Source organism: Hemitrygon akajei, chromosome 10, assembly GCF_048418815.1.
Source record: "Hemitrygon akajei chromosome 10, sHemAka1.3, whole genome shotgun sequence".
Taxonomy (NCBI): Eukaryota; Metazoa; Chordata; class Chondrichthyes; order Myliobatiformes; family Dasyatidae; genus Hemitrygon; species Hemitrygon akajei.
The window spans coordinates 16,419,441-16,446,218 of NC_133133.1; the positions used below are offsets into that span (position 1 = coordinate 16,419,441).

The 26,778-nt window shown below is 41.0% G+C and overlaps 1 protein-coding gene across 2 annotated transcripts in view; it reads left to right on the forward strand.

The window, feature by feature from the left end:
* The window catches only part of tbc1d8b (TBC1 domain family member 8B), a 106,027-nt gene extending 82,578 nt beyond the window's left edge, over positions 1-23,449 (forward strand). Inside the window, exons 16-20 of one of the 2 annotated variants that reach the window (XM_073057813.1) lie at positions 1,201-1,441; positions 4,439-4,504; positions 6,756-6,845; positions 11,424-11,527; positions 21,714-23,449. In XM_073057813.1, the coding sequence (XP_072913914.1) occupies positions 1,201-1,441; positions 4,439-4,504; positions 6,756-6,845; positions 11,424-11,527; positions 21,714-22,130 (918 nt within the window). In that variant the 3' untranslated portion in view covers positions 22,131-23,449. The remainder of the gene's footprint in view (positions 1-1,200; positions 1,442-4,438; positions 4,505-6,755; positions 6,846-11,423; positions 11,528-21,713) is intronic. The other variant, XM_073057814.1, reaches the window with a different exon arrangement.
* Positions 23,450-26,778: the final 3,329 nt, after the last annotated feature.

Below are 26,778 nucleotides of genomic sequence, written 5' to 3' on the forward strand. Positions count from 1 at the left end.
CCCGTAGCTATGTTTCAAGTCTAGAGAAAATGGGAGAAGCTGAAGGAAAAATTGTTGAGGGTGAGGACCAGTTCTGCCAGATGGAGGAGGGTGACGGTGGAGGAGAATTGGTTGGTTCTTTCATCAAGAAAGAAGCAGAGGGCTTTGAGGCTGTTTCATGGGGGAATAGAAGTGTATAGGTACTGAATGTCCATGTGAAGATGAGGCAGTCAGGGCCAGGGAATTGAAAGTTACTGAGCAGATTGGGGGCATGAGAAGTGTCACAGATGTAAGTGGACTGAACCAAGGAGGAAAGTATTAAATCAAGTTATGAAGCCACAAGTCCAGTAGGGCAGGAATAGGCAGAGACACTCGGCCTATCTGGACAGTTTGGTTTGTGAATCTTGGGTAGGAGGTACAAGTGAATAGTGTGGGGTCAGGGAACTATGAGTTTGATGGGAGTTGTATATACATACATTTGCATAATAAAAAAGTTTAAAAAATAGTACTTCTGTAAGAATTAGACAAATAGGAGAGTCATAACAAAAATATTGCCAAGTATTTTCAGGGTTTTCAGTTTTTAGTATATTGTGGTAACCCACTTTCCCGTGCACTCGAACCGGCTCACAAAACGGTGCGCGCCGGCAGAGAGGCCGGCCCCAAAAAGGGCGCCAGGCCTTCTTCACCAGCAAGGGGAAAACCCCACGCATGGGAAGGGACTGTGAATATGCGCCCCCTATAGTATTCCCGCCCGGGGAGGGCAGAAACAGGAGGGCTTAAAAGCGAGGCCGCGAAGTTTGAATAAATCTTTTATGCAATTGCAACTCACCGTCTGCGTGTTGTTATTCCAGCGCTGCGTGTAGCACACCGCTGCAATATGTAATAATATTTTCTTGTGTTTTCTTAGTTTAAATATTGTCATCTACATGGTGTTTATTTCTACATTTAATTTCTCTGAACCTTTAGAATTTGTAAAGCAAATTTGAATAGCAGAGTCATGTGCACTTTGATTTTAATTTAAGCAGTTTATTTTCATTTTTTTGTAAATTTGAATTGTCGCTATTATTACTTGCTCGTTTTCAGTGGATGAGAAGAATATAGCTCTGTAACATTGTACCCATACAACATATTCTAAACCCACCTTCTCCAACAATGTGTTTATTGTGATTGGTGTAGTTAATTTCAATCGAAGTCTTAAACATTACTCTTTCCTTTTTGCAGCGAGAGCATTTCCTGAGCTGCTACTGGATTTCACATAGTCCAGCACTCAAACACCATGATTCTAGCCTCCCATATCTAGAACAGTATCAAATCGACAGTAAGCAGTACCGCAGGCTGTTCAAGCACTTGAGTCCGTGGTCTCATTCTGCAAATGCAGATTCATTAGCAATGTGGAGTTTTCGGCTTCTAGATGAAAATTCTGACAACCTGATCAATTTCAAAGAATTTGCATCTGCTCTAGGTAAAACACCTTAATCATCAAGCTGTGGGTATCTTTTTTTTTGTAGTACTTGTATTTTTGCTTCAGATTTTTGTATTTAGAAACAGCCTGTCTGTATTTGAGAGGATGTTTATGTGTGTGGAATTTGGAATCACGGGTTAACCCTGAAGTATATCTGTGGAGAGCGCTTTAGCTGATGCTGTTCCGTGTAAAAGCTAAATGTGGGTGCATTTGTACCTGAAATTATAAGTTGCCTCAGAGCAGTATGGTTCATTTAACAGATAATTGATTTCTTTGGAAAATCAGCAGTCCTCTCTTGCCTGTTTTCTCTTGCTTGTTTTTCAGATTCATTGTGCTGCTACTACAAATATGATAGGTTTGTTCAGCATCTCCTGTGTGCATAGACAGTACAACACAGTACAGGCTCCTCAGCATATGATGTTGCGCCAGCCTTGTAATCTAATCTAAGATCATTCTAGTTCTTTGCTCCCACATAGTTCTCCATTTTTTCTTTCATACGTGTGCCAATCTTCATATTCCCGCCTCCACCAACACCCCCGGCAGTGCGTTCCATGCACCCACAGCTCCGTGTTTTTATATATAAAAAGTATTCACCCCGCTTGGAAGTTTTCATGTTTTATTGTTTTCAACGTCTAATCACAGTGGATTTAATTTAGTTTTGTTGACACTGTTCGACAGAAATAGACTATTACGTCAAAGTGAAATCAAATCTCTACAAAGTAATATAAAATACAAAATAATGATTGCTTAAGTATTCACCCCCTTCAAGTCAGTATTTAGTAGATGCACCTTTGACAGCAATTACAGCCTTGAATCTGTGTGGATAGGTCTTTGTCAGCTTTGTACATCTGGACACTGCAATTTTTCCCCATTCTTCTGTACAAATCTGCTGAACCTCTGCCAGATTGCATGGGGATCGTGAGTGAACAGCCCTTTTCAAGTCCAGCCACAAATTCTCAATTGGATTGAGGTCTGGGCTCTGACTTGGCCACTCGAGGACATTAATTTTGTTGTTTTTAAGCCTTTCCTGTGTAGCTTTGACTTTGTGCTTGGGGTCAATGTCTTGCTGGAAAACAAATCTCCCAAGTCGCAGCTCTCTTGCAGACTGCATCAGGTTTTCATCCAGGATTTTCTGTATTTTACTGCATTCATTTTACCTTCTACCCTCACAAGCCTCCAGGGCCTGCTGTAGTGCACCATGCTTCATGGAAGGGATGGTGTGTTTTTGATGATGTGCGGTGTTTGGCTTACGCCAAACAAAGTGTTTAGTCTGATGGTCAATAAGCTCAGTTTTGGTCACTTCAGACCATAGAACATTCTTCCAGCTGACTTTGGGGCTTCCCACATGTCTTCTGGCAAACTCTAGCTGAAATTTCATGAGAGTTTTTTTCAACAGTGGCTTTCTTTTTGCCACTCTCCCATAAAGCTGTGACTGGTGATGCACCCAGGCAACATTTGTATGTGCAGTCCCTCCTATCTCAGCCACTGAAGCTTGTAACTCCTTCAGATTTGTCATAGGTCTCTTGGTGGCCTCCATCACTAGTTCTCTTCTTGCATGGTCATTCAGTGTTTGAGGACGGCCTGCTCTAGGCAGGTGTACAGCTGTGCCATATACTTTTCATTTCTTGATGATTGACTTAACTGTACTCCAAGGGATATTCAGTGACTTGGAAATTTTCATGTATCCATCTCCTGACTTGTGCTTTTCAATAACTTTTTCGCAGAGTTGCTTGAGTCTTTTGTCATCTTGGTGTAGTTTTTGCCAGGATACTGACTCACCAGCAGTTGGACCTTCCAGATACAGGTGTATTTTTACTACAATCAATTGAAACACCTTGATGCACACAGGTCTCCAAAAACAGATCTCCATTTAACTAATTATGTGACATCTAAAACCAATTGGCTACACCAGTGATGATTTGGTGTGTCATATTAAATTGGGGTGAATACTTGTGCAATCAATTATTTTGAGTTTTATATTTGTAATTAATTTATGTCACTTTGTAGAGATCTTTTTTCACTTTGACACTAAAGGGTTATTTTTTGATGATCAGTGTCAAAAAAGCCAAATTAAATCCGCTGAGATTCAATGTTGTAAAACAATAAAACATGAAAACTTCTGGGGGGCGGGGGGTGGAGAATACTTTTTATAGGCAGGGGAAGAATACAAGCTGACAAGTGATAGTTGAGGCCAGTTGGGGAGGGGGGATGAAGTGAGAAGCTGGAAGGAGATACAGTAGGTGGAATAGGTAAAGGGCTGAAGGAGGAGGAATCTGATAAAGGAGAGTGGAACGTAGAAGAATGGGAGGATGGGGACTAGGGTGAGGTGATGGGCAGGTGAGGAGTAGAGAAAAGGTGAGATGGTAACCAGAATTTGGGCATAATCTCACCAAGCATAATGAGGCAGATTCAGAACAACTACAAACGGGGAATGCAGAAAAAAGAGAGAGAGAGCACATTTTATGTCAGGACTTCTTGAAGGAAAATTGGGAAATATGTTTTGCTTAAAAAAAAGCTCTCTTCCTCCAAAGTCTGTAATTATACTCACCTGTCGCACTTCCTCTGACAGCTCATCCATACTCCCACCATCCTTCATGTGGAAAAACCTGCCCCTCCATCTTTCCGCTCTCACTTTAAATCTGTGCCATCTTAGTTGTAGACTCCTCTACCATGGAAAAAAGACTGACTATCCAAAATGATGTAGATTTCAGGCATCTGCAGTGGGTGTAGTACAAGGTAGAATGCCTGACATTAACAGGATGTTCTCCTCCTTGCACTGGATAAAATGTGTTTGATTTTTAACTATGCCAGTCAGGACATGATTTGAGATGGGCTATAGTGCTGGCATTGTCCATGCCCCTTAACTGAATAAATATCATTTTTTTAAAAATGCAGAGCAGTTTACAGATCTTTGTTCTTCTATTGAATCTTTAATTAAAATGCTGAAAGGATTTGAGGTCACGGAGTAATGCATTTGTTAATCCTTTTCTGTTGCAGATGTGATGTACAATGGATCATTTACAGACAAAATGAAATTGCTTTTTAAATTACATATTCCACCAGGTAAATCAAGTAATTACTGGAAATCCACTTGAGTATTACAAAATTAAACTCAGTGAATGAATAATGTTCTCAACCTTAGAAGATTATATTTCACTTCATGTAATTATGGTTGATACCAGTTTATATTAGTGAAGATCCATCATTTTATACTTAATGGGTCATTTCTAATTAAAAATACAATGGCATGTAATTACCATAGTATTAAGCTGAAGGGTGGAGTTCTCTAACTCTTAAAAATTACTGATAGAATTGGCTTGGTTGTAAAGTGCATTTGGGCTAACTGACATTCAAATTATTTCTACAATACTAAACGGGATGATTACTCATTTACTAAATTATTGAACTGAAGCAAAATGTTCAATTTTTTCAGTTTCCATCTCAACACAGTGTTACATTTGACTCAGATTTGGATGGTCAGTGGTGATGATCACATCTCAAGTAGAAAGTTATAGAAGGCATTTATTTATTGATGTAGTTAGCACTTGTATCTAAAGCCACACAGTAGTCCTAGTGATCAGCTCTGACTCACAGACCACATGATGAGGTTATTTATTTATTTAGAGATGCAGCATAGAATAATCTCTTCTGGTTCTTTGAGCCACACCACCCCACCCAGCAACACCTAACCTAATCACAGGACAATTTACAATGAGCAATTACCCTACCTGGTACGTCTTTGGACTGTGGGAAGAAACCAGGAGACCTGGAGAAAACCCACGCATTCCGTGCACAGAGACTCCTTACAGAGGATGCCAGGGTTGAACTCTGAAGTCCGACAACCTGAGCTGTAAGAGCATTGCAGGTTACAGTGCTTAGAGCACTGTGCTACAGTGGTCAGGAGGCAAATGATTTGGTCAGAATTAGAATCAGGTTTATTGTCACATATGTCATGAAATTTGTTTACAATGAATAAATAGTGCAGAAGAGGAAGGGCAAGGTAGTGTTCATGGGCTTCTAATCAACTCACCTCAACTGCTGGCGTGTTTAATCTTGAGAAATGATTTAAGCTGATGCATAGGCAAAGGAGCTGTTTCATTGCTGAGGTACAAAACTGAGGTTGTATCTGCCTTGTTTAAGAGTGTAAACTAATCTATAGCTGTACTTGAATAGCACAGTTTCTTCGCTGGAAACTGTCCCTTGACCAGTTCTATCAAAACAATTTAAGTAGTCGCATGTCAACTTTTAGAGTTTGTAAAATTTTGCTCTGTGTAAATTGGCTGTGGGGAGCATACAGTAACTGGGAGTTGGCCATCTGGCCTGTCAAGCCTGCTCTTCCATTCGCTAAGATCATGGCTGATCTGACCGTGAGCTCAGCTACACCTACCTGTCTTTTCCCTCACAACCCTTAATTATCCTGCCATTTAAAAATCTACCTACTGTAACTGTCTTAATGCATTTGATGAGGTAACCTTGATTGCTTCCCTGGGCAGAGAATTCCACAGATATATTGCTCATTGCGAAAAGTACTTTCCCCTTATCTCTTTCCTAAACTATTCCTCTAGTTCCAGTCTTTCACACTAGTAGAAACAACTTTCCTGCTTCTATCTTATCTATCTCATACAATTTTATATGCTTCTATAAGATGCCTTCTGATTCTTCTGAATTTCAACAAGTACAGTGGCAAGCGACTCAGCCTCTCCTCGCAGGCTAACCCCACCTCATCTCTGGAATCAACCTGGTGAACCTCCTTTTTTTCACCTCTAAAGCCAGTATTGAGTCCAGAACTACATGCAATACTCCACCAATACTCTGTACAGTTGCAGCATAACTCAAGGAATTGCTAAAGGAATTGATCTTAAGTTCAATTCCTTTAGCAATGAAGGTCAACATTCCATTTATCTTCTTGATAACCTGTTGTAGCTGCAAATCAATTTTTTGTGATTCATGCACAAGTACTCCCAAAGTTCCTCTGCATGACAGCATGCTGCAATCTTTAACAATTTAAATAATAATTTGAACATCTGTTTTCCCTTCCAAAGTGGATGACCTCTCATTTACCAACTGTACTCCATTTGCCACACTCTTGCCCATTCACTGAGCCTATCTGTATCTATCTGCCCTCTCCGCATCCTTTGCCCAACTTGTATTTTCTGTCATTAGCAAATTAAGAAGTTATTGATTTAAACAGTGACTACAATTCACTAATGAATTCACTGTGGAACAGTTTGAAATGTCTTTAGGAAGAATAGATATAATTTCTTTTCACAATTAATTTGGCAATGATTTGACTTTGCTAATCTTCTGCTTGCAGCATTTATTGAAGATGAAGGAATAATTCCCATGGCTTCAAAACACCCACAACTTTTTGAAGAAGCAAAGACCCATGGTGATCAGCTTAATGGTTTGCACTTTTTTGTTCAAATCTGTGACTTTGAGTGGGTTGATCACTTACATTCAGTGTTCTCCATGTGGCTGATGTGGTTAGAAGACAACACAGTAGTATAGCAGTTAGCGTAACACTTCACAATGACTGCTCTAAGATCGGGGTTCAATCCTTGCTGCTCTTTGTAAGGAGTTTTTACATTCTCCTTGTGACCATGTGAGTTTCCTCGGGTGGACTGGTTTTCATAGTTGTACAATTGCTATATTGGTGCTGTAAACATGGCAACACTTGCAGGTTTCCCCAGCACATATCAGAATGTGTCGATCATTGAAGCAAATGACACATTTCGATGTACATGTGACAAATAAAGCTGATCTTTAATCTTTGATCCTCTGTGTTGGTTAGACTTAGCAGCCATTTTACAGAGCAGCAGTAGTGGGCAAAGTACTGGAGAGTTTAACATCGGTAGCTGAGCGAAGGGCGCTGAGTAGGCTACGGTCAATTATGGATAACTCTGAACATCCTCTACATAGCACCATCCAGAGACAGAGAAGCAGTTTCAGCGACAGGTTACTATCGATGCAATGCTCCTCAGACAGGATGAAGAGGTCAATACTCCCCAATGCCATTAGGCTTTACAATTCTACCGCCAGGACTTAAGAACTTTTTAAAGCTATTATTAATGCTTTTTGAGATGGTGATTTAGATGCATATCATATTTTTTTTACTGAGTTAAGTATTGTATGTAATTAGTTTTGCTACAACAAGTGTATGGGACATTGGAAAAAAGTTGAATTTCCCCATGGGGATGAATAAAGTATCTATCTATCTATCTATTCTGTCCATAACAGCAGTCATGAGCTTCTAGTAGCATGTAATTTCAACTTCCAATCCCAATCCCACATTGATCAATCTGTTCTTGGTATTCTCCACTGCTATGCTGCATCACAAGACAAGCTACAAGCACATCTCATTTTGCTTGGGTTACTTTCCCATTGGCAGGAAAACTGAATTTTCTGACATCAGGTAACCCATTCCATCTGTGTTCCTTCTCCACTCCCACTAGGGTCTTGATAAAGGGTCTTGGCCCAGAACTTCGACTGTTTATTCCTGTCCATACATGCTGCCCGACCTGCTGAGTTCCTCTAGCATTTTGTATATGTTATGCTAGGGTCTTCCCCCTCTTTGTTCACCTTGTTCATTTCGCCCCCTCATTACCTAAACATGCTCCTCTCCACCAACACCAATGTACCCGGAATATCTCTGATCTTTTCCTTTTCTTATCCCCACCTTGTTCTATAAACCTGTTTTCCCTCACAATATTAAGTAGCATTGTGCCCAGATACAAAACTCATCATTTTGAATTAAATTGTGCATTGGGTGCACAGTTGAGCTGACCACCCCCACCTCCTTCGCCTCCTTCCCTGTCCTTTTTTAAAACATCTGATGCTCAGCATACTCATCCATTCCTGCCCTTGAGACATCCTAGTCTTTGTAATGGCCACAACATCATAGATCTATGTATTGATCCACGTTCTCTAAGTTCATCCGCCTTGTTTATGACTCTTTGCATTTAAATAAACACGCCTCAAACCATCTGAGTACATCTTTGCTCTATCATCTGTTGCCCTTCCTCACAAACTCCCTGCAAGCTGTCTCTACTTGTGCGCCAGCCGCCCCACCCTCTACCTCTTCACTTCAGTTCCCACCCCCTGTAAATCTAGTTTAAACTGTCCCCAATAGCATTAGCAAACTTCCCTCCTAGGATATTGGTTCCCCTCCAGTTCAGGTGCAACCCGTCCAACTTGTGCAGGTCACCCCATCCCCAGAAAAGGTTCCAGTGATCCAAGAACTTGAAACCCTACTCCCTGCACCATCTCCTCAGCTACTTATTTATCTGCATTATCTTCCTGTTCTGACCTTCGGTGGCTTGTGGCACTGGGAGTAATACGGAGATTACCACCTTGGAGGTCCTGCTCTTCAGCCTCCTTATAACTCCCTAAACTTACTGCGCAGGACCTCTACCCTGTTCAGTAACATGCTGTTCAAGAAAGCTATCACATAAGCATTCTATGAAGTCCTCCTCAAGACTGCCTCGACCAACTTGATTCACTCAATCTTTGTGCAAATCTCCCAAGATAACTGCTGTTCCATTCTTGCATGTCTCAAATATTTCTCTGTTTGTTGCCTATGCCACTGTAATGTTACTATTTGGTGGCAGATAGACAACTCTCACCAATGATTATTTCCCTTTACTATTCCTAATCTCTACCCAGATGGATTCAACATTCCACTCCTTGGGTCTTGCATCGTCTCTCACTATCACCCTGATCTCATCCTTAGTTAAGAGTGCTAGCCCACTTTCCTTATCTCCTGCCTATCCTTCTGTATTACCTGATATCCTTGGATATTTAATTTCCAGTCGTCTTCACCCTGCAAACACGTTTCTGTAATGGCCACTAAAACATACCCCTTTGTACTGATTTGTGCCATAAGTTTACTGACTTTGTTATGAATACTACAGGCATTCAGATAAAGTGCCCTTGCACTCATTGTGCCTTTAAAATCTAGTAATTTTTGTCTCTTATGCACTTGACTTTTCTGCACACCACCCTTACTTTTCTCTTTTTTTAACTTTGAGCTTTTGCTTTACCTTTATCCACACTTTTCTCTTTTACTTTATCCAGACTTCTTCACTCTATTGAACCCCCCCCCCCCCCCCCACTATTTAGTTTGAAGCCCTATCCACAACCCTAGTTATGTGATTTGCCAGGATCCAGACCCCTTCACGGTTCAGGTGGAGTAGCTGCTTCCTTCCCCAATACTGCTGCCAGTTTCCCATTAATTCAAACCTGCTTCTCCCACACCAATCCTTGAGCCAGGCAGACAACACAGCCTTCGTGATGCTCTATCACTGTGAAAGAGAACTTTGTCTTTTCCTCTAACTATACTAACCCAATTACCACTACATTTATCTTCTCTCCCCCCCCCCCCCCCCCACAGGAATGACTCTTTAAACTACAGTGCCACAGTTAGGTTGCTCATCCATCCTATAGTTCCCATTCTCATCCACACAGGGAGCAAGAATCTCAGACCTATCGGTCAAGCTTAATGGCTGAGGCTCCTCAAGCACCTTCTTTTGGATCACGCTACCAGCCTCACTCGTAGTCACACCCTCTTGTGCCACACCACAGATGAATTTGAGACAGCTAATCTAATGGATGGGCCTACCTCCTGAAACAGTGTCCAGGTAGCTCTCCACCTCCCTGATTTGTCACAGTGTTTGAAGCGCAGATTCCAGGTCATCAACTTTGAGCTTGAGTTCCTTGAGCAGTGAACATTTGCGTCAGATATGGTCACCAGGAACCACAATGGGGTCCACCAACTCCCGCATAATGCAGCTACAGCACATCACCTAATCCTGCATCTTCCTTCCTTTATTTAATTAGTTGTAGTTTGGTGACTTTTTTCAACCGCTACAAAAGCTTTCCATCCTACTCAGTCGTGCCTCCACACCGAAGGTTCTTGAGCCAAAGTTGGTAAACTCCGCTCTGCTGGTAAACTATACCACAAAATGAGTTTTAGTCCCATCTTGTTAAGCCTACAACAGCTTTACTGCTATTCTCATTATCGGTTTGCCTTTTTCTTTGTAAACGCGCTAAGTGCCTCAATTACCGCTAGCGCTAGCAAACTGCTTATATAAAGGCAAGAAAACCAGCTGCCCAAAACAAGGGATAGGCCGGAAAAAAATCCTCTTGCAGCCCCTGTAAGGCAACTAAACAAAAGTTGTACAAGTAGCCGCATCCAAAATTTAAAATATAACAAGAATGCTACAAGCCAAACCAGGCAAACCAACCATACTCTCTCTCACTCACTCACTCTCACACTCTCCCAGACACCAAGCACGGTCAGACTAGAGTCTGCTAAACCAGCATCAGCTCAACCCGGAAGTCCACCAGCTCAACTGGATAAGTTAACTGGTCATTGTAAATTATCCCATGATTAGTTCAGCGTTAAATCAGGGTTGTCGAGGGTTGTGGGCCAGTGCAGCTTGAAGAGCTGGGAGGGCCTACTCCACACTGTTCCTCTAAATATAGAAATGAAATAAACAAAATGTAGATCTATTTGTTAGACAGGATTTCCTGTGCACAAAACCACACTTTAGTTAATCCCTGTCCTTCCAAGTGATTATAAATTGTATGCCTAAGATTTTTTTTGTCCCAGTAATTTCTCTACTACTGATAAAAGGCTAACCTGCCTGTATTTTTCTGGCTTAACCGTACTGTCCTTCTGCAATATGGAAATACCATTAGCTAGTTGGAGTTTTCCAGTACCTCACCCACGGCTAAAATTGATGCAAAAATTTCTGTTTGAACCCCAGCAATCTCTTCTCTTGCTTTCCATAGATTGAATCAGCTCTTGGTGATTTGTCTGTGTTAACAGTTACATGATTTATCTGTATGTGTGCATGTCAATACAATTTTTAATACAAGGAATATAACATAATGTGGATAAAGAGTTAATGAGATAAATGAAGCTGCACAAGTTGCCAAATAGTCTCCATTGTTTAATATTTTCCCTTCTCAATCACTCCAGGAAGTAACAAAGGGAAGGTTGATATCCAGTCCTATTTGAAACAGTGTCATGAAGAACTGGTGCGGAAGGAAGAAAGTATTCGTGCCCTCCCCAGGATAAATCAGGTTACAATCCAGTCTATTTCACCATTTACAGTAGACCTATCCTTGGCATTTTTTAATTGAAAGTCAGCTGGGAACTGGCTTTCCATGTTGTTCTTTTATTTTGGAAAGCCAGATGATTAAATGAGAGCTCTTCTTTTGTCACGATGAGGCTACTGAGGGTGGAGGAGCAACACCTCATATATCGTCTAGGTAGCCTTCAACCTGAAGGCGTGGTCATCAGTTCCTCTTTCCGATATTTTTATTCCTTCGACACCCCCCCCCCCCCCCCTTTCAATATCCCACTCTGGCCTCTTTCTTCTTTTCCTCACCTGCCTATAACCTCCCCCTGGTGCACCTCCTCCTTCCCTTTCTCTCATGGTCCAGTTTCTTCTGTCAGTTTCCTTCTTCTCCAGCCCTTTACCTATCCACCAAGCAAGCTTCACCTTTCAGCTTCTAACTAGTCCTCCTTCCCCTCCTCTCACCTTTTTTTACTCGGGTGTCTTTCCCCTTCCTTTCCATTCCTGAAGAAGGGGCTTGGTCCGAAACAATGACTGTTTATTCACTTCCATAAATGCTGCTTGACTTCCTCCAGCATTTTGCCTCTTCTGTTTATGATTAAAGTTTATTTCATTAATATAGAATTCTGCAGATGCTGAAATCCAGAGTTAGCACTGAGCGTAACTTCAGAGTCAGCTTTATAAGAGTTTAACCAAGCTCGTGCACTGAGTTGAAATCCTGTCCCCTGTCTCTTTGGCTCTCTCTTTTTACACTTTAAGACTTGGTGGAGGAAGTAATCTTTCAGATAGAAACATAGAAAACCTACAGCACAATATAAGCCCTTCGGCCCACAAAGCTGTGCTGAACATGTCCTAACCTAGAAATTACGTAGAAATAGTTTCAAGTACTGATCCACGCTTTAAGCTCATCCACTTTGTTCATGATGCTTCTTGCATTAAAATATTTCAAACCATCAGTCTGAGCACACCCCTTCTCTATCACCTGCCTATCCTCCCTCACACTGCCTTCAAGCTTTCAGGAGGAAATCTGCAGATGCTGCAAATTCTAACAACACACACAAAATGCTGGTGGAACACAGCAGGCCAGGCAGCATCTATAAGGAGAAGCACTGTCAACGTTTCGGGCCGAGACCTTTTGTTAGGACTAACTGAAAGGAGAGATACTAAGAGATTTGAAAGTAGTGGGGGGAGGGGAAATGTGAAATGATAGGAGAAGACCGGAGGGGGTGGGATGAAGCTAAGAGCTGGAAAGGTGATTGGCGAAAGTGATACAGAGCTGGAGAAGGGAAAGGATCATGGGACGGGAGGCCTCGGGAGAAAGAAAGGGGGAGGGGTGGGAGCACCAGAGGGAAATGGAGAACAGGCAGGGTGATGGGCAGAGAGAGAGAAAAAAACAAACCACTAAATATGTCAGGGATAGGGTAAGAAGGGGAGGAGGGGCATTAACGGAAGTTAAAGAAGTCAGTGTTCATGCCATCAGGTTGGAGGCTACTCAGCCGGTATATAAGGTGTTGTTCCTCCAACCTGAGTGTGGCTTCATCTTGACAGTAGAGGAGGCCATGGATAGACATATCAGAATGGGAATGGGACGTGGAATTAAAATGTGTGGCCAATGGGAAATCCTGCTTTCTCTTGTGGACCGAGTGTAGGTGTTCAGCGAAACGGTCTCCCAGTCTACAAGCTTTCTCTATTTGTGAGCTAACTGCCCTTTCCTCCGTCTCTTCAATTTGGTTCCCACACCCCAGCAATTCTAGTTTAAACTCTCCCCGACAGCTTTAGCAAACCTCCCTGCCAGGATATTGGTCCCCCTGGGATTCAAGTGCAACCCATCTTTTTTGTACAGGTCACTCCTGCCCCAAAAGAGGTCCCAGTGAGCCTTTGGATGTTTGGCAAATTTATAGAAGCCAAATGAATGCAAGATGTTGGACTCTGCATTTGGTTCAAGTTAGATATGGATCAACACAATATTATCCATTAGATACTGATAATTTCATTGATAGGAAATGAAAATTGAATGAATCAGTGGTGCTAGAAGTTTGTAAACCTACTAGAATTTTCTCTTTTTCTGCATAAATATAACCTGAAATGTGATCACATCTTCACGCAAGTCATAGAACTAGATAGAGAACCCAATTAAATAAATAACACAAAAAACATTATACTTGTTCATTTATTTATTGAGAAAAATGATCCAATATTGTTTGTATTAATTGGAAAAAGTATGTGAACCTCTGGGATTATCAGTTCATTTAAAGGGGAAATTAGAGTCAGGTGTTTCAATCAATGGGATGTCAACTGGGTGAGTGTGGGAGGCCCTGCCCTATTTAACGAACATGAACCTGGGTGTTCACTATCAGTCTAATCATCACCACACAGGTTTTTGGAAACATGCCGTGCCTCAATCAAAGGAGATTTTTAAGGACCTCAGAAAAAAGTTGTTGATGTTCATCAGGCTGGAAAAGAATACAAGACCAATTAAGAGTTTGGGCTCGACCAATCCACAGTCAGGCAGATGGTGCACAAATGGAGGAAATTCAACACAGTTGTTGCTCTTCCCTGGAGTGATCAACTAACAAAAATCCTCCAAGAGCAAGGCGTGTAATTTATCAGTTGGTCACAAAGAACCCCAGGGTAACATCTAAGGAGCTACAGGCCCCTCGCATTGGTTAATGTCAGTGTTCATGAGTCTACTATCAGGCAAAGACTGAACAACAATGGTGTGCATAGCAGGAATGCAAGGAGAAAGCCAGTACTCTCCAAGAGCACATGGATGAGTTTTAACATTTGCTGACTACCACGTGGATAAGCTAGAAGGCTATTGGGAGAATGTTCTGTGGACGCATGAGTCCAAAATAGAACTTTTTGGCTTAAATGAGAAGTGCTATGTTTGGCGAAAAGCCAACACTGCATTCCACCATAAGAACCTCATTCCATCTGTGAAACAAGGTGGTGGCACTGTCATGGTTTGGGCCTGCTTTGTTGCCTCGAGACCAGACAGTTTGCCATCATTGAGGAACTATGAATTCTGAATTGTACCTGCAAATTCTACTGGAGAATGTCAGGGTATTGATCTGTAAACTGAAGCACAAGAGAAAGTGGGTCATGCAGCAAGACATGACCCTAAACTCACAAGACAGTCTGCCATTCAATGGTTAAAGCAGAAGAAATTTCATGTTTTGGAATGGCCGAGTCAAAGTCCTGACCGTAGTCCTATAGAAATGTTGTGGAAGGATCTGATGCAAGGAAGCCCACCAACATCCCAGAGTTGAAACAGTTTTGTGAGGAGGAATGGCCTAAAATTCCTCCAAGCTGATGTGCAGAATTAATCAACAGTTACTAGAAATGTTTGGTTGAAATTATTACTGACAAGGGGGTCACGCCAGTTACTGAAAGCAAAGGTTCACATACTTTTTCCACCAAGTACATGTAATATTGGATTGTCTCAATAAATAAATGGAAAAGTATAATGTTTTGTGTTATTTATTTAATTGGATTTACCTAGTTTTAGGGCGTGTGAAAATCCAAATCCATTTTAGATCATATTTGTGCAGAAATAGAGAAAATTCTAAAGGGTACACAAACATTCTAGCACCACTGAATGACTGATCTGTTTGTCCCTGTAGTTTTCTGACCTTAGTAGCCACTCAGTGAATTTAAAGTATTCAAGCTGATTTCAATAGTTTGAAGAAAATACTTCATTCCTTGAATTAACTAATAGCAAAATAATAGGAAAATATAGGGAAAAAAAACACCTACCTACACTTAAATTCTCAGTTAAGTCGTTGACCTAATTCAGATGATCTGGGCCGTACCCATCCCCTTCTCATTATAGCACTGATTGCAGGAGCAAAGTGGGAGGTCAAATGCACTGGACCTCCAGCTTGCTTCTGATTTTTCTTTAGTGGTGTGCAGGCACAAAATCTAAGGTAATCTTAACCAAAGAACTACAGTTAGCTGAAAGCTCTGTAGAGAAGTTCAATGTGACCCCACCCAAGATATTAGTAGAATGAATTCCTCCAGTGTAAATGAGAGGGTGCCTTTGCCTTATACTTGGAATATGTTTATGATGTTGAAAATGTCTCTTTGACACTGATTCACAAAGCTGTGGTAACCTGGCAGAGCAGCACAAGGTAAAATCTACATTGGAATCTTATTGAAATACCTCCTTCTGATAACTCTTCTACAGAACAGATGGCCTGTTCACTTCATGGGAAGCTGAAGTGTAACTTCAAGCAACACACACAAAATGCTGGAGGAACTCAGCAGGCCAGGCAGCACCTATGGGAAAGAGTATAGTTGAAGTGTTGGGCCAAGACCCTTCAAGATTGGAGAAAAAAAGTTGAGTCTGAGTTAAAAGCTGGGAGGAGAGGAGGTAGAAACACAAGTTGATAGGTGAAACCCGGAGGGGGGAGGTGAAGTTAAGAGCTGGAAAATTAATTGGTGAGATACAGGGATGGAAAAGGGGGAATCTGATAAGAGAGGACAGAAGACCATGGAAGGGAGAAAAGGGGGAGGAGCACTGGGAGAGGTGATGAGCAGGTAAGGAGATAGGGTGAGAGAGGGAAAAGGGAATGCAGAAGTGGGGGACGTTATCAGAAGTTTGAGAAATTCCATCAGGTTGGAGGCTACTCAGATGGAATATAAGGTTTATTCCTCCAACCTGAGTGTAGCCCTTTGCAACAGTAGAGGAGGCTGTGAATTGACATGTTGGAATGAGAATGGGGAGGGGAATTAAAATGGTAGCCACTAGGAGATTTTGCTTTTTCTGGCAGACGGAGTAGTGTAGGTGCTCGGAGAAGAGGTCTCCCAATCTATGTCAGGTCTCACTGATGCATAGGAGGTCACATTGTTAGCACCCACTACTATAGTTGACCCCAACAGACTCAATGGTATTGAGGGAGGAAGTGTAGGGGCAGGTGTAGCATTTGTTATGTTTGCAAGGGTAAGTGCCAAGAGGGAGATCAGTGGGGAGGGACAAATGAACAAGGGAGTCGCTTAAGGAGTGATGCCTGCGGAAAGCAGAAAGTGGGGTGGAGGGAAAGATGTCCTTGGAGGTGCGATCCTTTTGGAGATGGTGGAAATTACAGACAATTATGTGCTGGATGTGGAGGCTGTTGGGGTGGTAGCTGAGGACAAGAGGAACCCTATCATTGGTGTGGTGGTGGACGGATGGCATGAGGGCAGATCTGCACGAAATGGAAGTGATGCAGTTGAGGGCAGCGTTGATGCTGAAGGAAGGGAAGCCCATTTCTCTGAAGAAGGAGGACATGTCCTTTGTTCTGGAATGAAGAGCCTCATCCTGAGGGTGGATGTGGTGGAGACAGAGGAATTGAGAGAAGGGGATGTCATTTTTATGTAACAGGGTGGGAAGAGCACTGGGGTTCAGGTAGCTGTGACAGTCAGTGGGTTTATAATAGACATCAGCGGATAAGCTGTCTCCAGAGATAGAGACAGATCAAGAAAAGGGTGGGAGGTGTCAGAAATGGACTAGCATTTTGTGTGTTGCTTGGATTTCCAGCATCTGCAGACTTTCTCTTGCTTGTCAAGTGTAACTTCATTGTCTGGTCCTCTGATTTTATTCTGAATTAATACAAGCATTGTATGGTCAAATATTATGGGTTGTAACTGTCAAAGCAGGGATTATGTTACTACATGGGACCTAATGGTGTAATAACCCACAAACATGTTCAGTGGTAGAATCATATAAATCCAAAATGCAATCATTGATAAAGTTGATTTTGTAAGTCCAAATTAACATATTAAATACATGAGACTCACTAAAGCCTTAAGAAACCAGTCTGACTTGTATATGCTTCCAGACCCATGAAATTTTGCTAGACTCAACTCCTTTCTAGAAAAGTCTAGCAAATCACTAACTGGCGTACACACATCACATGACATGCCATAGTTCTCAAGATGATGTGAAATAAATTCTGGTCTAGCTAGGGATGTTGATGTCTGAATGAATGGGAGCTAAGAAAAACATTTGTGATGGTCCCTAATACGCTTTTAGATTCGTAGAAACATTGAAAACCTACAGCACAGTACGACAAAGCTGTGCCAAACATGTCCTTACCTTACAAATTACCTAGGGTCACCCATAGCCCTCTATTTTTCTGAGCTCCACATACCTGTCCAGGAGTCTCTAAAAAGACCTTATCATATCCACTTCCACGACCGTCACTGGCAGCCCATTCCACGCACTCACTACTCTCTCTGTAAAAAAAAAACTTACCCCGACATCTCCTCTGTACCTATTTCCAAGCACTTGAAAACTGTGCCCTCTCGTGCTAGCCGTTTCAGCCTTGGGGAAAAGGCCTCTGATTATCCACACAATCAATACCTCTCATCATCTTATGCATCTCTATCAGGTCACCTCTCATCCTCCATCGCTCCAAGGGAAAAAGGCTTTCACTCAACCTATTCTCGTAAGACAAGCTCCCCAGTCCAGGCAAAATCCTTGTAGATCTCCTCTGCACCCTTTCTATGGTTTCCACATCCTTCCTGTAGTGAGGCGACCAGATATGAGCACAGTACTCCAAGTGGGGTCTGACCAGGGTCCTATGTAGCTACAACATTACCTCTCGGCTCTTAAACTCAAACCCACGATTGATGAAGGCCAGTGCACAGTATGCCTTCTTAATCGCAGAGTCACCTTCACAGTAGCTATGTACACAATGCACAGTGTCCTATGGATTCAGACCCCAAGATCCCTCTGATCCTCCACACTGCCAAGAGTCTTACCATTAATACTATATTCTGCCATTGTATTTGACCTACCAAAATGAACCACCTCGCACTAAACTGGGTTGAACTCCATCTGCCACTTCTCAGCTCAGTTTTGCATCCTATCAATGTCCCACTGTAACATTTAACATTTAGATAGATAGATAGATAGATACTTTATTCATCCCCATGGGGAAATTCAACTTTTTTTCCAATGTCCCATACACTTGTTGTAGCAAAACTAATTACATACAGTACTTAACTCAGTAAAAAAATATGATATGCATCTAAATCACTATCTCAAAAAGCATTAATAATAGCTTTTAAAAAGTTCTTAAGTCCTGGCGGTTGAATTGTAAAGCCTAATGGCATTGGGGAGTATTGACCTCTTCATCCTGTCTGAGGAGCATTGCATCGATAGTAACCTGTCGCTGAAACTGCTTCTCTGTCTCTGGATGGTGCTATGTAGAGGATGTTCAGAGTTTTCCCTAATTGACCGTAGCCTACTCAGCGCCCTTCGCTCAGCTACCGATGTTAAACTCTCCAGTACTTTGCCCACGACAGAGCCCGCCTTCTTTACCAGCTTATTAAGACGTGAGGCGTCCCTCTTCTTAATGCTTCCTCCCCAACACGCCACCACAAAGAAGAGGGCGCTCTCCACAACTGACCTATAGAACATCTTCAGCATCTCACTACAGATATTGAATGACGCCAAAGAAAAATTCGAACAGGTACATGGATGAGAAGTGTATGGAGGGATATGGTCCAGGTGCAGGTCAGTGGGACTAGGTAGAAAAATGGTTCAGCACAGCCAAGAAGGGCCAAAAGGCCTGTTTGTGTGCTGTAATGTTCTGTGGTTCTATGGTAATCTCTGACAGCCCTCCACACTATCCACAACACCTCCAACCTTTGTGTCATCAGCAAATTTACTAATCCATCCCTCAACTTCCTCATCCAGGTCACTTATCGATTCCCAAATCTCCTCCCCTTGCATGAAACAAACAGTAACTAGAAGGAACAGTCAAAAACACAGAATTTAAAAACTATAAGACTTGGGGGTGGGGGGGAGCGTTGGGAGTCCAAAGTCCTAATCCATAAATGCAGAAAACCTTAGTAACATCCTTCAACATCATTGAAAGAGAGACCCAGAGGCATACCCTCTGGGCACATTGGTCTTGATTTAACTTTAAAATCTTACTTGCACCATGTGTTCTTACTCATGTCATTCCTTTTGCACCTGTCTTAGTTTTCTTGATACTATGCTTATATTTGCATCCTGAACCTTTCCCTTTGCTTTCAATTCTCTCTTCTTTAAAATGTATCTAAAGGCCCGGTTCTTAGACTGACTATAATTCTTCTTTCTTCATCATTTCCAGCCCACAATAACCTGATGAACTCTGTTAGATTTATGTTAGAAGTGCTATTATCAATACAATTTGATGCTGTTTCTGTTATATTCTTCGGTACAATGATAACAGTTGACATCGTTAGTTCCATAGCATATGATCTGAATGATCTATAATTTGACCAATTTTTTTTCTCCTCCACCACATCAACCACCACCAACCTCCAATATCAAAGTTATTAAGTGATGAGCCTAATTATTGCAAATTATAATTCTCCAGTGAAAGAATTTTAAAATTAGCGATATTGTCAGTATGATTAAAAGAAGCTATAGAAAGGAAACACAAAATGTTGGAGGAACTCAGCAAGTTAGGCAGCATTTATGGAGGGGAATAAGTTGATATTTTGGCCAAGACCCTCCATCCTCGACCTGAAATGTCAACTATTTATTCCCTTTCATAGAGGCTGTGTGACTTGCTGAGTTCCTCCAACATTTTGTGTGTGTTGCACAAGATTTCCAGCATCTGCAGAATCACTTGCATGTCCAGACAAGAAAACAGTTCTCAGTTTGTTTTCATGGGCAGCTAGATCCTTGCAGCCATATGTCAGGAGAGGCTCATTTTTTTAATGGGACTAGTAAGCTGCAGAGCACTACCCAGTTATGATTTTTTTTTAACCTGTAAAATAGAAAATATTCCTCACATTCATCGGTCAAGCAGCCAATTCTGAGGAAGCTCTTGGACCTAGGGCTGGCTTCGTGCCTGTGGTGTTATGAGCATTTTAAATATGCTGCCAGTTCTATCCCACCGAAGACTGTGCATTTAGCAAGAAAAAAGCGAACATTTGCAATCTGTGGTCCCTCGTCTGCAGACAAATGATAACAGATGGAATGTCATCTGTCCTCTCCTGAAGGCCATGATTCATCATGCCACACTGCTCAAGAGGTGCTAGCAGCTCCTGAGCACCTTGCCAACTTGGCTCTGTTTATATTACCTTAAGAAATTAGATACCTTTGGCCTGTTAGACTATAGCAGTGATGCATATTGCATCTTGCTGCAATACAGTTCATATTCAGTAAGTTTAAGTATGATTGAAATATAATTAACACATTGTTTTGACCAGATCTAATCAGATGCAATTTGACTAAAAGATTTGAAGAAATAAATGTTATTGCTCTTTTTTTATCCCAAGAAAAATGTGACCTTTATTGGTTTTTTTTCTGTTGTTTCCTTCCCGTCTAACCTTGCTGATGTATAAGCCTCATGTTGATTGTGACACAGTGTAGCACAGCTAGTAAAATTATGAACATATCTCTGAAAAATGTTCTTTCAAAACTCTAGATCCTTAGTGATGGACATTTTGGTCCATTTCTCCATAGGATTGTCTCAGTTGTCTTTCACTAATTGTGTCAAAAATAAGTAAACTGTCAAGAGACGTATGTTCTACACCTCAGCATAGTAAACTATAGTGCATCCTGAAACATTTAAATTAAAATAACCTTTGGAATTAACACCTATATTGTTTCTGATTAGTTTATAAGTCCTCAAACTATTCACAAGTATAAAGAAAGCAATAGCAGCTTTAGATTAAACTAGCACTCCTTACCAATATGTAGAGTTTGGACTCTTCAGCCTTGTCTTTGCCAGATTCAAGAGCTTAACTGACAGGATTCTGGCTTTTTACTGTGAATTCTTGTCACTTTGAAATGCAATAAGTACATGAAAAGATGCCACATTAAAGCAAAATCCTTGCTGCTTAAAGAGGATCTTAAATAAAATCTCCCAAGTCAACAGCTCATTTTGGAGAAGCAAGTGACTGGCAATGTAGCATAGATGCTGGAAATCATAAACACACATGGAGGTATCACAGCTTGTAAACACTTACTGTAGCCATGGATTGAGGGTCTCTCTGAGCTTGTTTCTCCAAATTTACAGGGCACATTTTCCCCCACATGAATGATTATTGCCCTCTAAATTGTGCTTATCTGATTCTCATGATTCTCATCTTCTGTCCTTTGCAAATAATATGTAAGGAATTTTGAGATCAAAATAATCTTAATGATAGCAAGAGACATGGTTTGATGAAAAATGATGCATTTGATGATTTTCTCAACTCCCTAGTCGCAATTCGTCCACCTTTCCAAGACACTATACAATCTGTTCCATGGTGATCCCAACGAGGAAGCACTCTACCGAGCTATAACTACCGTCACCAGCCTCTTGCTTCGAATGGAAGAAGTGGGACGAATGTTGAACAGTCCAAACTCCCCCATCCACAGTGCATCAGTTGGAAGTCAAGACTGCGGAATCAGCAGTGATGTCCAAGAGACCCAGACGGTGCACAAAGATAAAGAAGCAGTCCAGGAATCTACCACTGACATTGGTTGGACCTTTGCCTTTGAACAGATACTGGCATCGCTGTTGAATGAACCAGTTCTGGTTACGTTTTTTGAAAAACATTTTGACGTAAAGGTAAAAATAGAACAAACTAAATCTTTTCAACTGAAGGCTAAATATCAGCCAACAACCAATGAGTGAGATTGTGGTGTGATTCCCATATGCAATATTCCACTCTGCATTGATGCAAGAAGCTCTGAATCTTTTCATTGGTGGACAATAGGTAAATGCCTCAGCCATTTCGCAAGATGTTTCTCTACGGCCTTGCCACAGGTTTTACTCTGCTAATTAATGCCTCTGTTAAAATAGCATGGAAATTTGCACAAATGAAATTATTAATTATTCTCATAACTGACAGTGATGTCTAGGCTGCAGTTTTACTTTGGAGCGTAGGAGATCAGTTTAATAGATTTTGTACAAGCACCAAACTACCGACCCATTGCTGACACTGAATGAGTTGGTTTGCTCCCCCCGAGCTGAGAGATCTTATATGAAATGAGATGCTGAAACATATTGAAAGACAAACTGACTTAAAGAAATTTGGTCATGAAATCCATTATTCTGCTAATTTCTGTAGCAGAATTTTTTTTGTTCTGTGCTTGTTCACCTCAGTTTTGTTCTGAGCTCTCCTTTCAGCCTGTAGAGGGTGCCCACATAATATTTCTCCCATTGGTTAGAGAATAAGATTTAAAAAATGTGCTGCCCTTTTATAATTTAAGCAGTCACTGGACTGAAGGCAAATGCATTTGATTTATACTCGTGTTTGTTTTTTAATATATAAAAGAACTATTTGTAGCTCTACAAATTGTTAGAAAAGGGAATCTTTAAAAACAAATAGTCCTGTATTTTTGAAGTATGTTGCACACTTGTACAATTTCAAAAGTTTATCAATCTATATTAGCTTTCTTGCTTAAAAATGTTTTTGTATGAAACTATAATTATAGCATACAGTATATTTAAAGAGGACTGAGCTATTTAGTGATCTGATCATTCTGATATAGTAATTACAAAAATGTATAATTATGAAATTTATATGTGTCCTTACAGTTCAAATAGCAAGAAAAAAAACATTAATCACAAAAATATACTTTGGTTTACTTGCTCACATTCACTGAAGATGATGCATTGTCCTAATTGAAGTACAAAAGCATATTATATTCCATGCAAAAGTTATAGCACTATAAGTATACCATTAGCTGTTCAAAGTCAATGCTCTTAAATGTAAACTAAGCACTAAAATAATTCTGCCAAATCTTAGTTTTTTAGGATCAAATGTAAAAAATAGATTTAAAGTTATAAATGCAACTTTTTGTGCCAATTATTGAGGCAGTTGCTTTATGTTGTATGTTTAATTTCTGTATTCAACTTATGATGAATTCTTGATTTAAGTTCCTTAGTTTCACATTGTAACACAAGCTTACCTCACAGATATGTTAAAAATTAAATCTTTCGGTTTCCAATTTAGCGTTTTTTTTAATAGTCTGTGTTCTCTGTTTCCAAATAAAATTGACGGATTAACTTGGGAAATTCTATTATCTTTAGAAATGACTTTATAACAGAAGCAGAGAGGACGAAGAGAAAGCCATTTGGCTCTTCAAGTCTGTCCTGACATTTATAGAATCAAAGTTGACCAGTGAAATTCAGTAGCGAAAATTGAAGTGCTGGAGGAATTCAGAGCTCAGGCAGCACCTGTGGAGAGAAATGGACAATCAGATATTTGTGTTGAAGCCTTTCATCTGGACCCTTCATTGGCCAGATAGCCTGTTAACCTGCGCATTTTTCCTATGTTGGAAGAAACACAGGGAGAATATGCAAACTCAACACATATCTGGGTTCAGAAGTTCTGATTCAACCAAGGTTGCTGAAGTTGTTAGGAAGCCGTTTTACCAACTGCTCCACGAGGGTGGGCCACGGCCACAGGATGTTCCTGCACTACTACTTTCTCTGATGACAGAATCATGTTTATTATTGCTGTCTTCTATGACATGAAATTTGTTGTTTTGTTTTAGCAGTACAGTGCGAAGACATATATAAATTACAAAGTAAATGTATACTGCGAAAAGGGAAGAATAATGAGGTAGTGTCCATGGGTTCACGAACCATTCAGATGCCTCATAGTAGATGGGAAGGAATGTTTCTGAGTCATTGAGAGTGGTCTTCGGGCTCCTGTACCACCTCCCTGCTGTTAGAAATTAGAAGAGGCCATGTCCTGCAGGATAGTGAGAGTCTTTAGTGATGCACTCATTCCCTCCCTATGTGAGCTGTTATTCTATTGTGTGACCATGAGCTTAATAGGGCTACCTGTGTGGTTATTCCTGGATTAATCCATTGGCATGTCTAGCTCCACAAAGTAGTTAATTGTGAGCTGTGATTGGATATGTGTGCATACATCGTTTCCAAGTACAATGGAGAGGTTTATGATGTCTCCTAGTGCAGGAGAAGCACATGGATCTGTGCTCTCCTGCCGCCACTAACCATTTAGTTATTTTTAGCAATGTTATGTCCTACTAAATAAACTGGGACCTTACTCCCAAAACTCTCAATCATTAAAGGGTCATTTATACCCTCTGGGGCTATTTCCCTGCTGTTTTTAAACTCTCTGCGCCTCTTGCTTCACTTGCTTTAGGTATATGTAAATTTTTGAAAAGTCATCAAAGAGTAAATCGAATGTAGAGCGTAGTAAAGTACAGTCCCTTTGGCCCACAATGTTGTGCCGACCATGTGGTCAGATATACCAACTGAGGCAAAGTTCTTGACAGTTGGCTTTCAAACCAATAATGTGTCTGACACAGACAGTGATTAGCTGACTAATGACTGCCTCATTTTTTAAATGTAGTTAAGTACAGCACCGTACAGGCCTTTCAGCCCACTATGTTTTGCTGCTCTTTTAACCTACTCTAAGATCAATTTAACCCTTCCATGAAACATAGCCCTCTTTTTTCTGCTATTGTATATATTGATGTACAATTCCCATGTGGACAGCATTACAAGAATCTCATTCTAGGTCACTGTATCAATTAAACCCCTCCTGAAGTGATGAAAATTTATTCTTCAGCATAACCAATATCAGTAAATGCCAACATGGGTGGTGAAGCAACAGGGAGGAATACCAAGCTGGGTAAGTCCATTAAAATTGCTTATCTATGTGTATCTAAGCCATTTCTCAGTGCCCTTGCTAATGTGTTTTACTATCACTGTTCAGTTTTGCTTTCTGATGATCAGAATCCATTTATTCAGCAAAATTGGAAGTCTGGAGTATGAGGAGAGGATGTTTCTATAGGGGCAGAGTCTAAGATCAGAGGGCAGAGCCTCAGAATAGAGGAACATCTCTTTAGAACAGAGGTGCAGATTGTCTTAGAGGGTGGTGAATCTGTGGAATTCAGTGCTACAGATGGCAGTGGAGGCCAAGTATTGTGTTATATTTAAAGCGGAGGTTGATAGGTTCTTGATTAGCAAGATCATCAATGATTATGGGGAGAAGACAGGAGAATGGGGTTCAGAGGGATAATTAATCAGCCATGATGGAATGGTGGAAGCAGACTCAGTGAGCCAATGCCTTATGGACAGCCAGAGACTTTTTCCCAGGTGGAAATAGTTAATACAAGGGGCATAACTTTAAGGCAATTGGAGGAAAATATAGGTAGATATCTGAGTTAGACTTTTTACGCATTTTTCTCCTATGTCTTAGGTCTTACAGTAAATGTGCTAACAATTTTATTAAGTGGTCGCTTAAAAATCTGGCAAATAAAATCTTGTGTGAAACCCTTCAACTATTCCTTTGGAGGTGTTCTGAGACATAGAAGCAGAATTAGACCATTCAGCCCATTGAGTCTGCTCCACCATTTAATCAGGGCTGATCCATTTCCCTCTCAACCCCATCTACCTGCCTTCTCCCCGTAAGCTTTCGCGACCTGGCAAATCAAGAAACTCAACCTCTGCCTTAACACAACCAATGACCTGACTCCACAGTCGCTTGTGGCAATGAATTCCGCAGATTCATCACCTTTGGCTAAAGAAATTCCTCCTCATCTCCATTCCAAATGGACGTCTCTGTTATGCTTTGACTTCTGGTTCTAGGCTCCTCCACTATAGGAAACATCCACTCTATCGAGGCCATCCAATATTTGATAGGTTTCAGTGAGATTCCCCTCTCATTCTTCTAAATTCCTGTGAGTATAGGCCCAGAGCCATCAAACACTCCTCATGTGATAACCCATTCATTCCTGGAATCATTCTCATGAACCTCCTCTCAACCCTATGCAACGTCAGCACAAATTTTCATAGATTTGGAGTCCAAAACCACTCACAACACTCCAAGTGAGTCCTCCCTTGTGCCTTATAAAGACTCAGCATTACCTGCTTGTTCTTATATTCCAGTCCTCTTGAAACAAATACTAACATTGCATTTCCCTTCCTCACCACTGACTCGAACAGCAAATTAACCTTTAGGGAATGCTGCACAAGGGCTTGCAAAACCCTTTATCTCAGATTTTTAATTTTTCTCCTTTTAGAAAATAGTCTATGCTTCTACTTCTTCCACCAAAGTGCATGACCATACATTTCCTAACACTGTATTCCATCTGCCACTGCTTTGCTCATTCTCCTAATCTGTCTACTTACTTCTGCAGCATAGCTGCCTCCTCAACATTACCTGACCCTTGCTAACTTGTTGGCCACAAAGCCATCAATTCTGTCTTCCAAATTACTGAGGTACAATGTAAAAAGAAGTCGTCCCCACACTGACCCCTGCAGAACCATTAGTCACCAGTAGCCAATGAGAAAAGTCTCC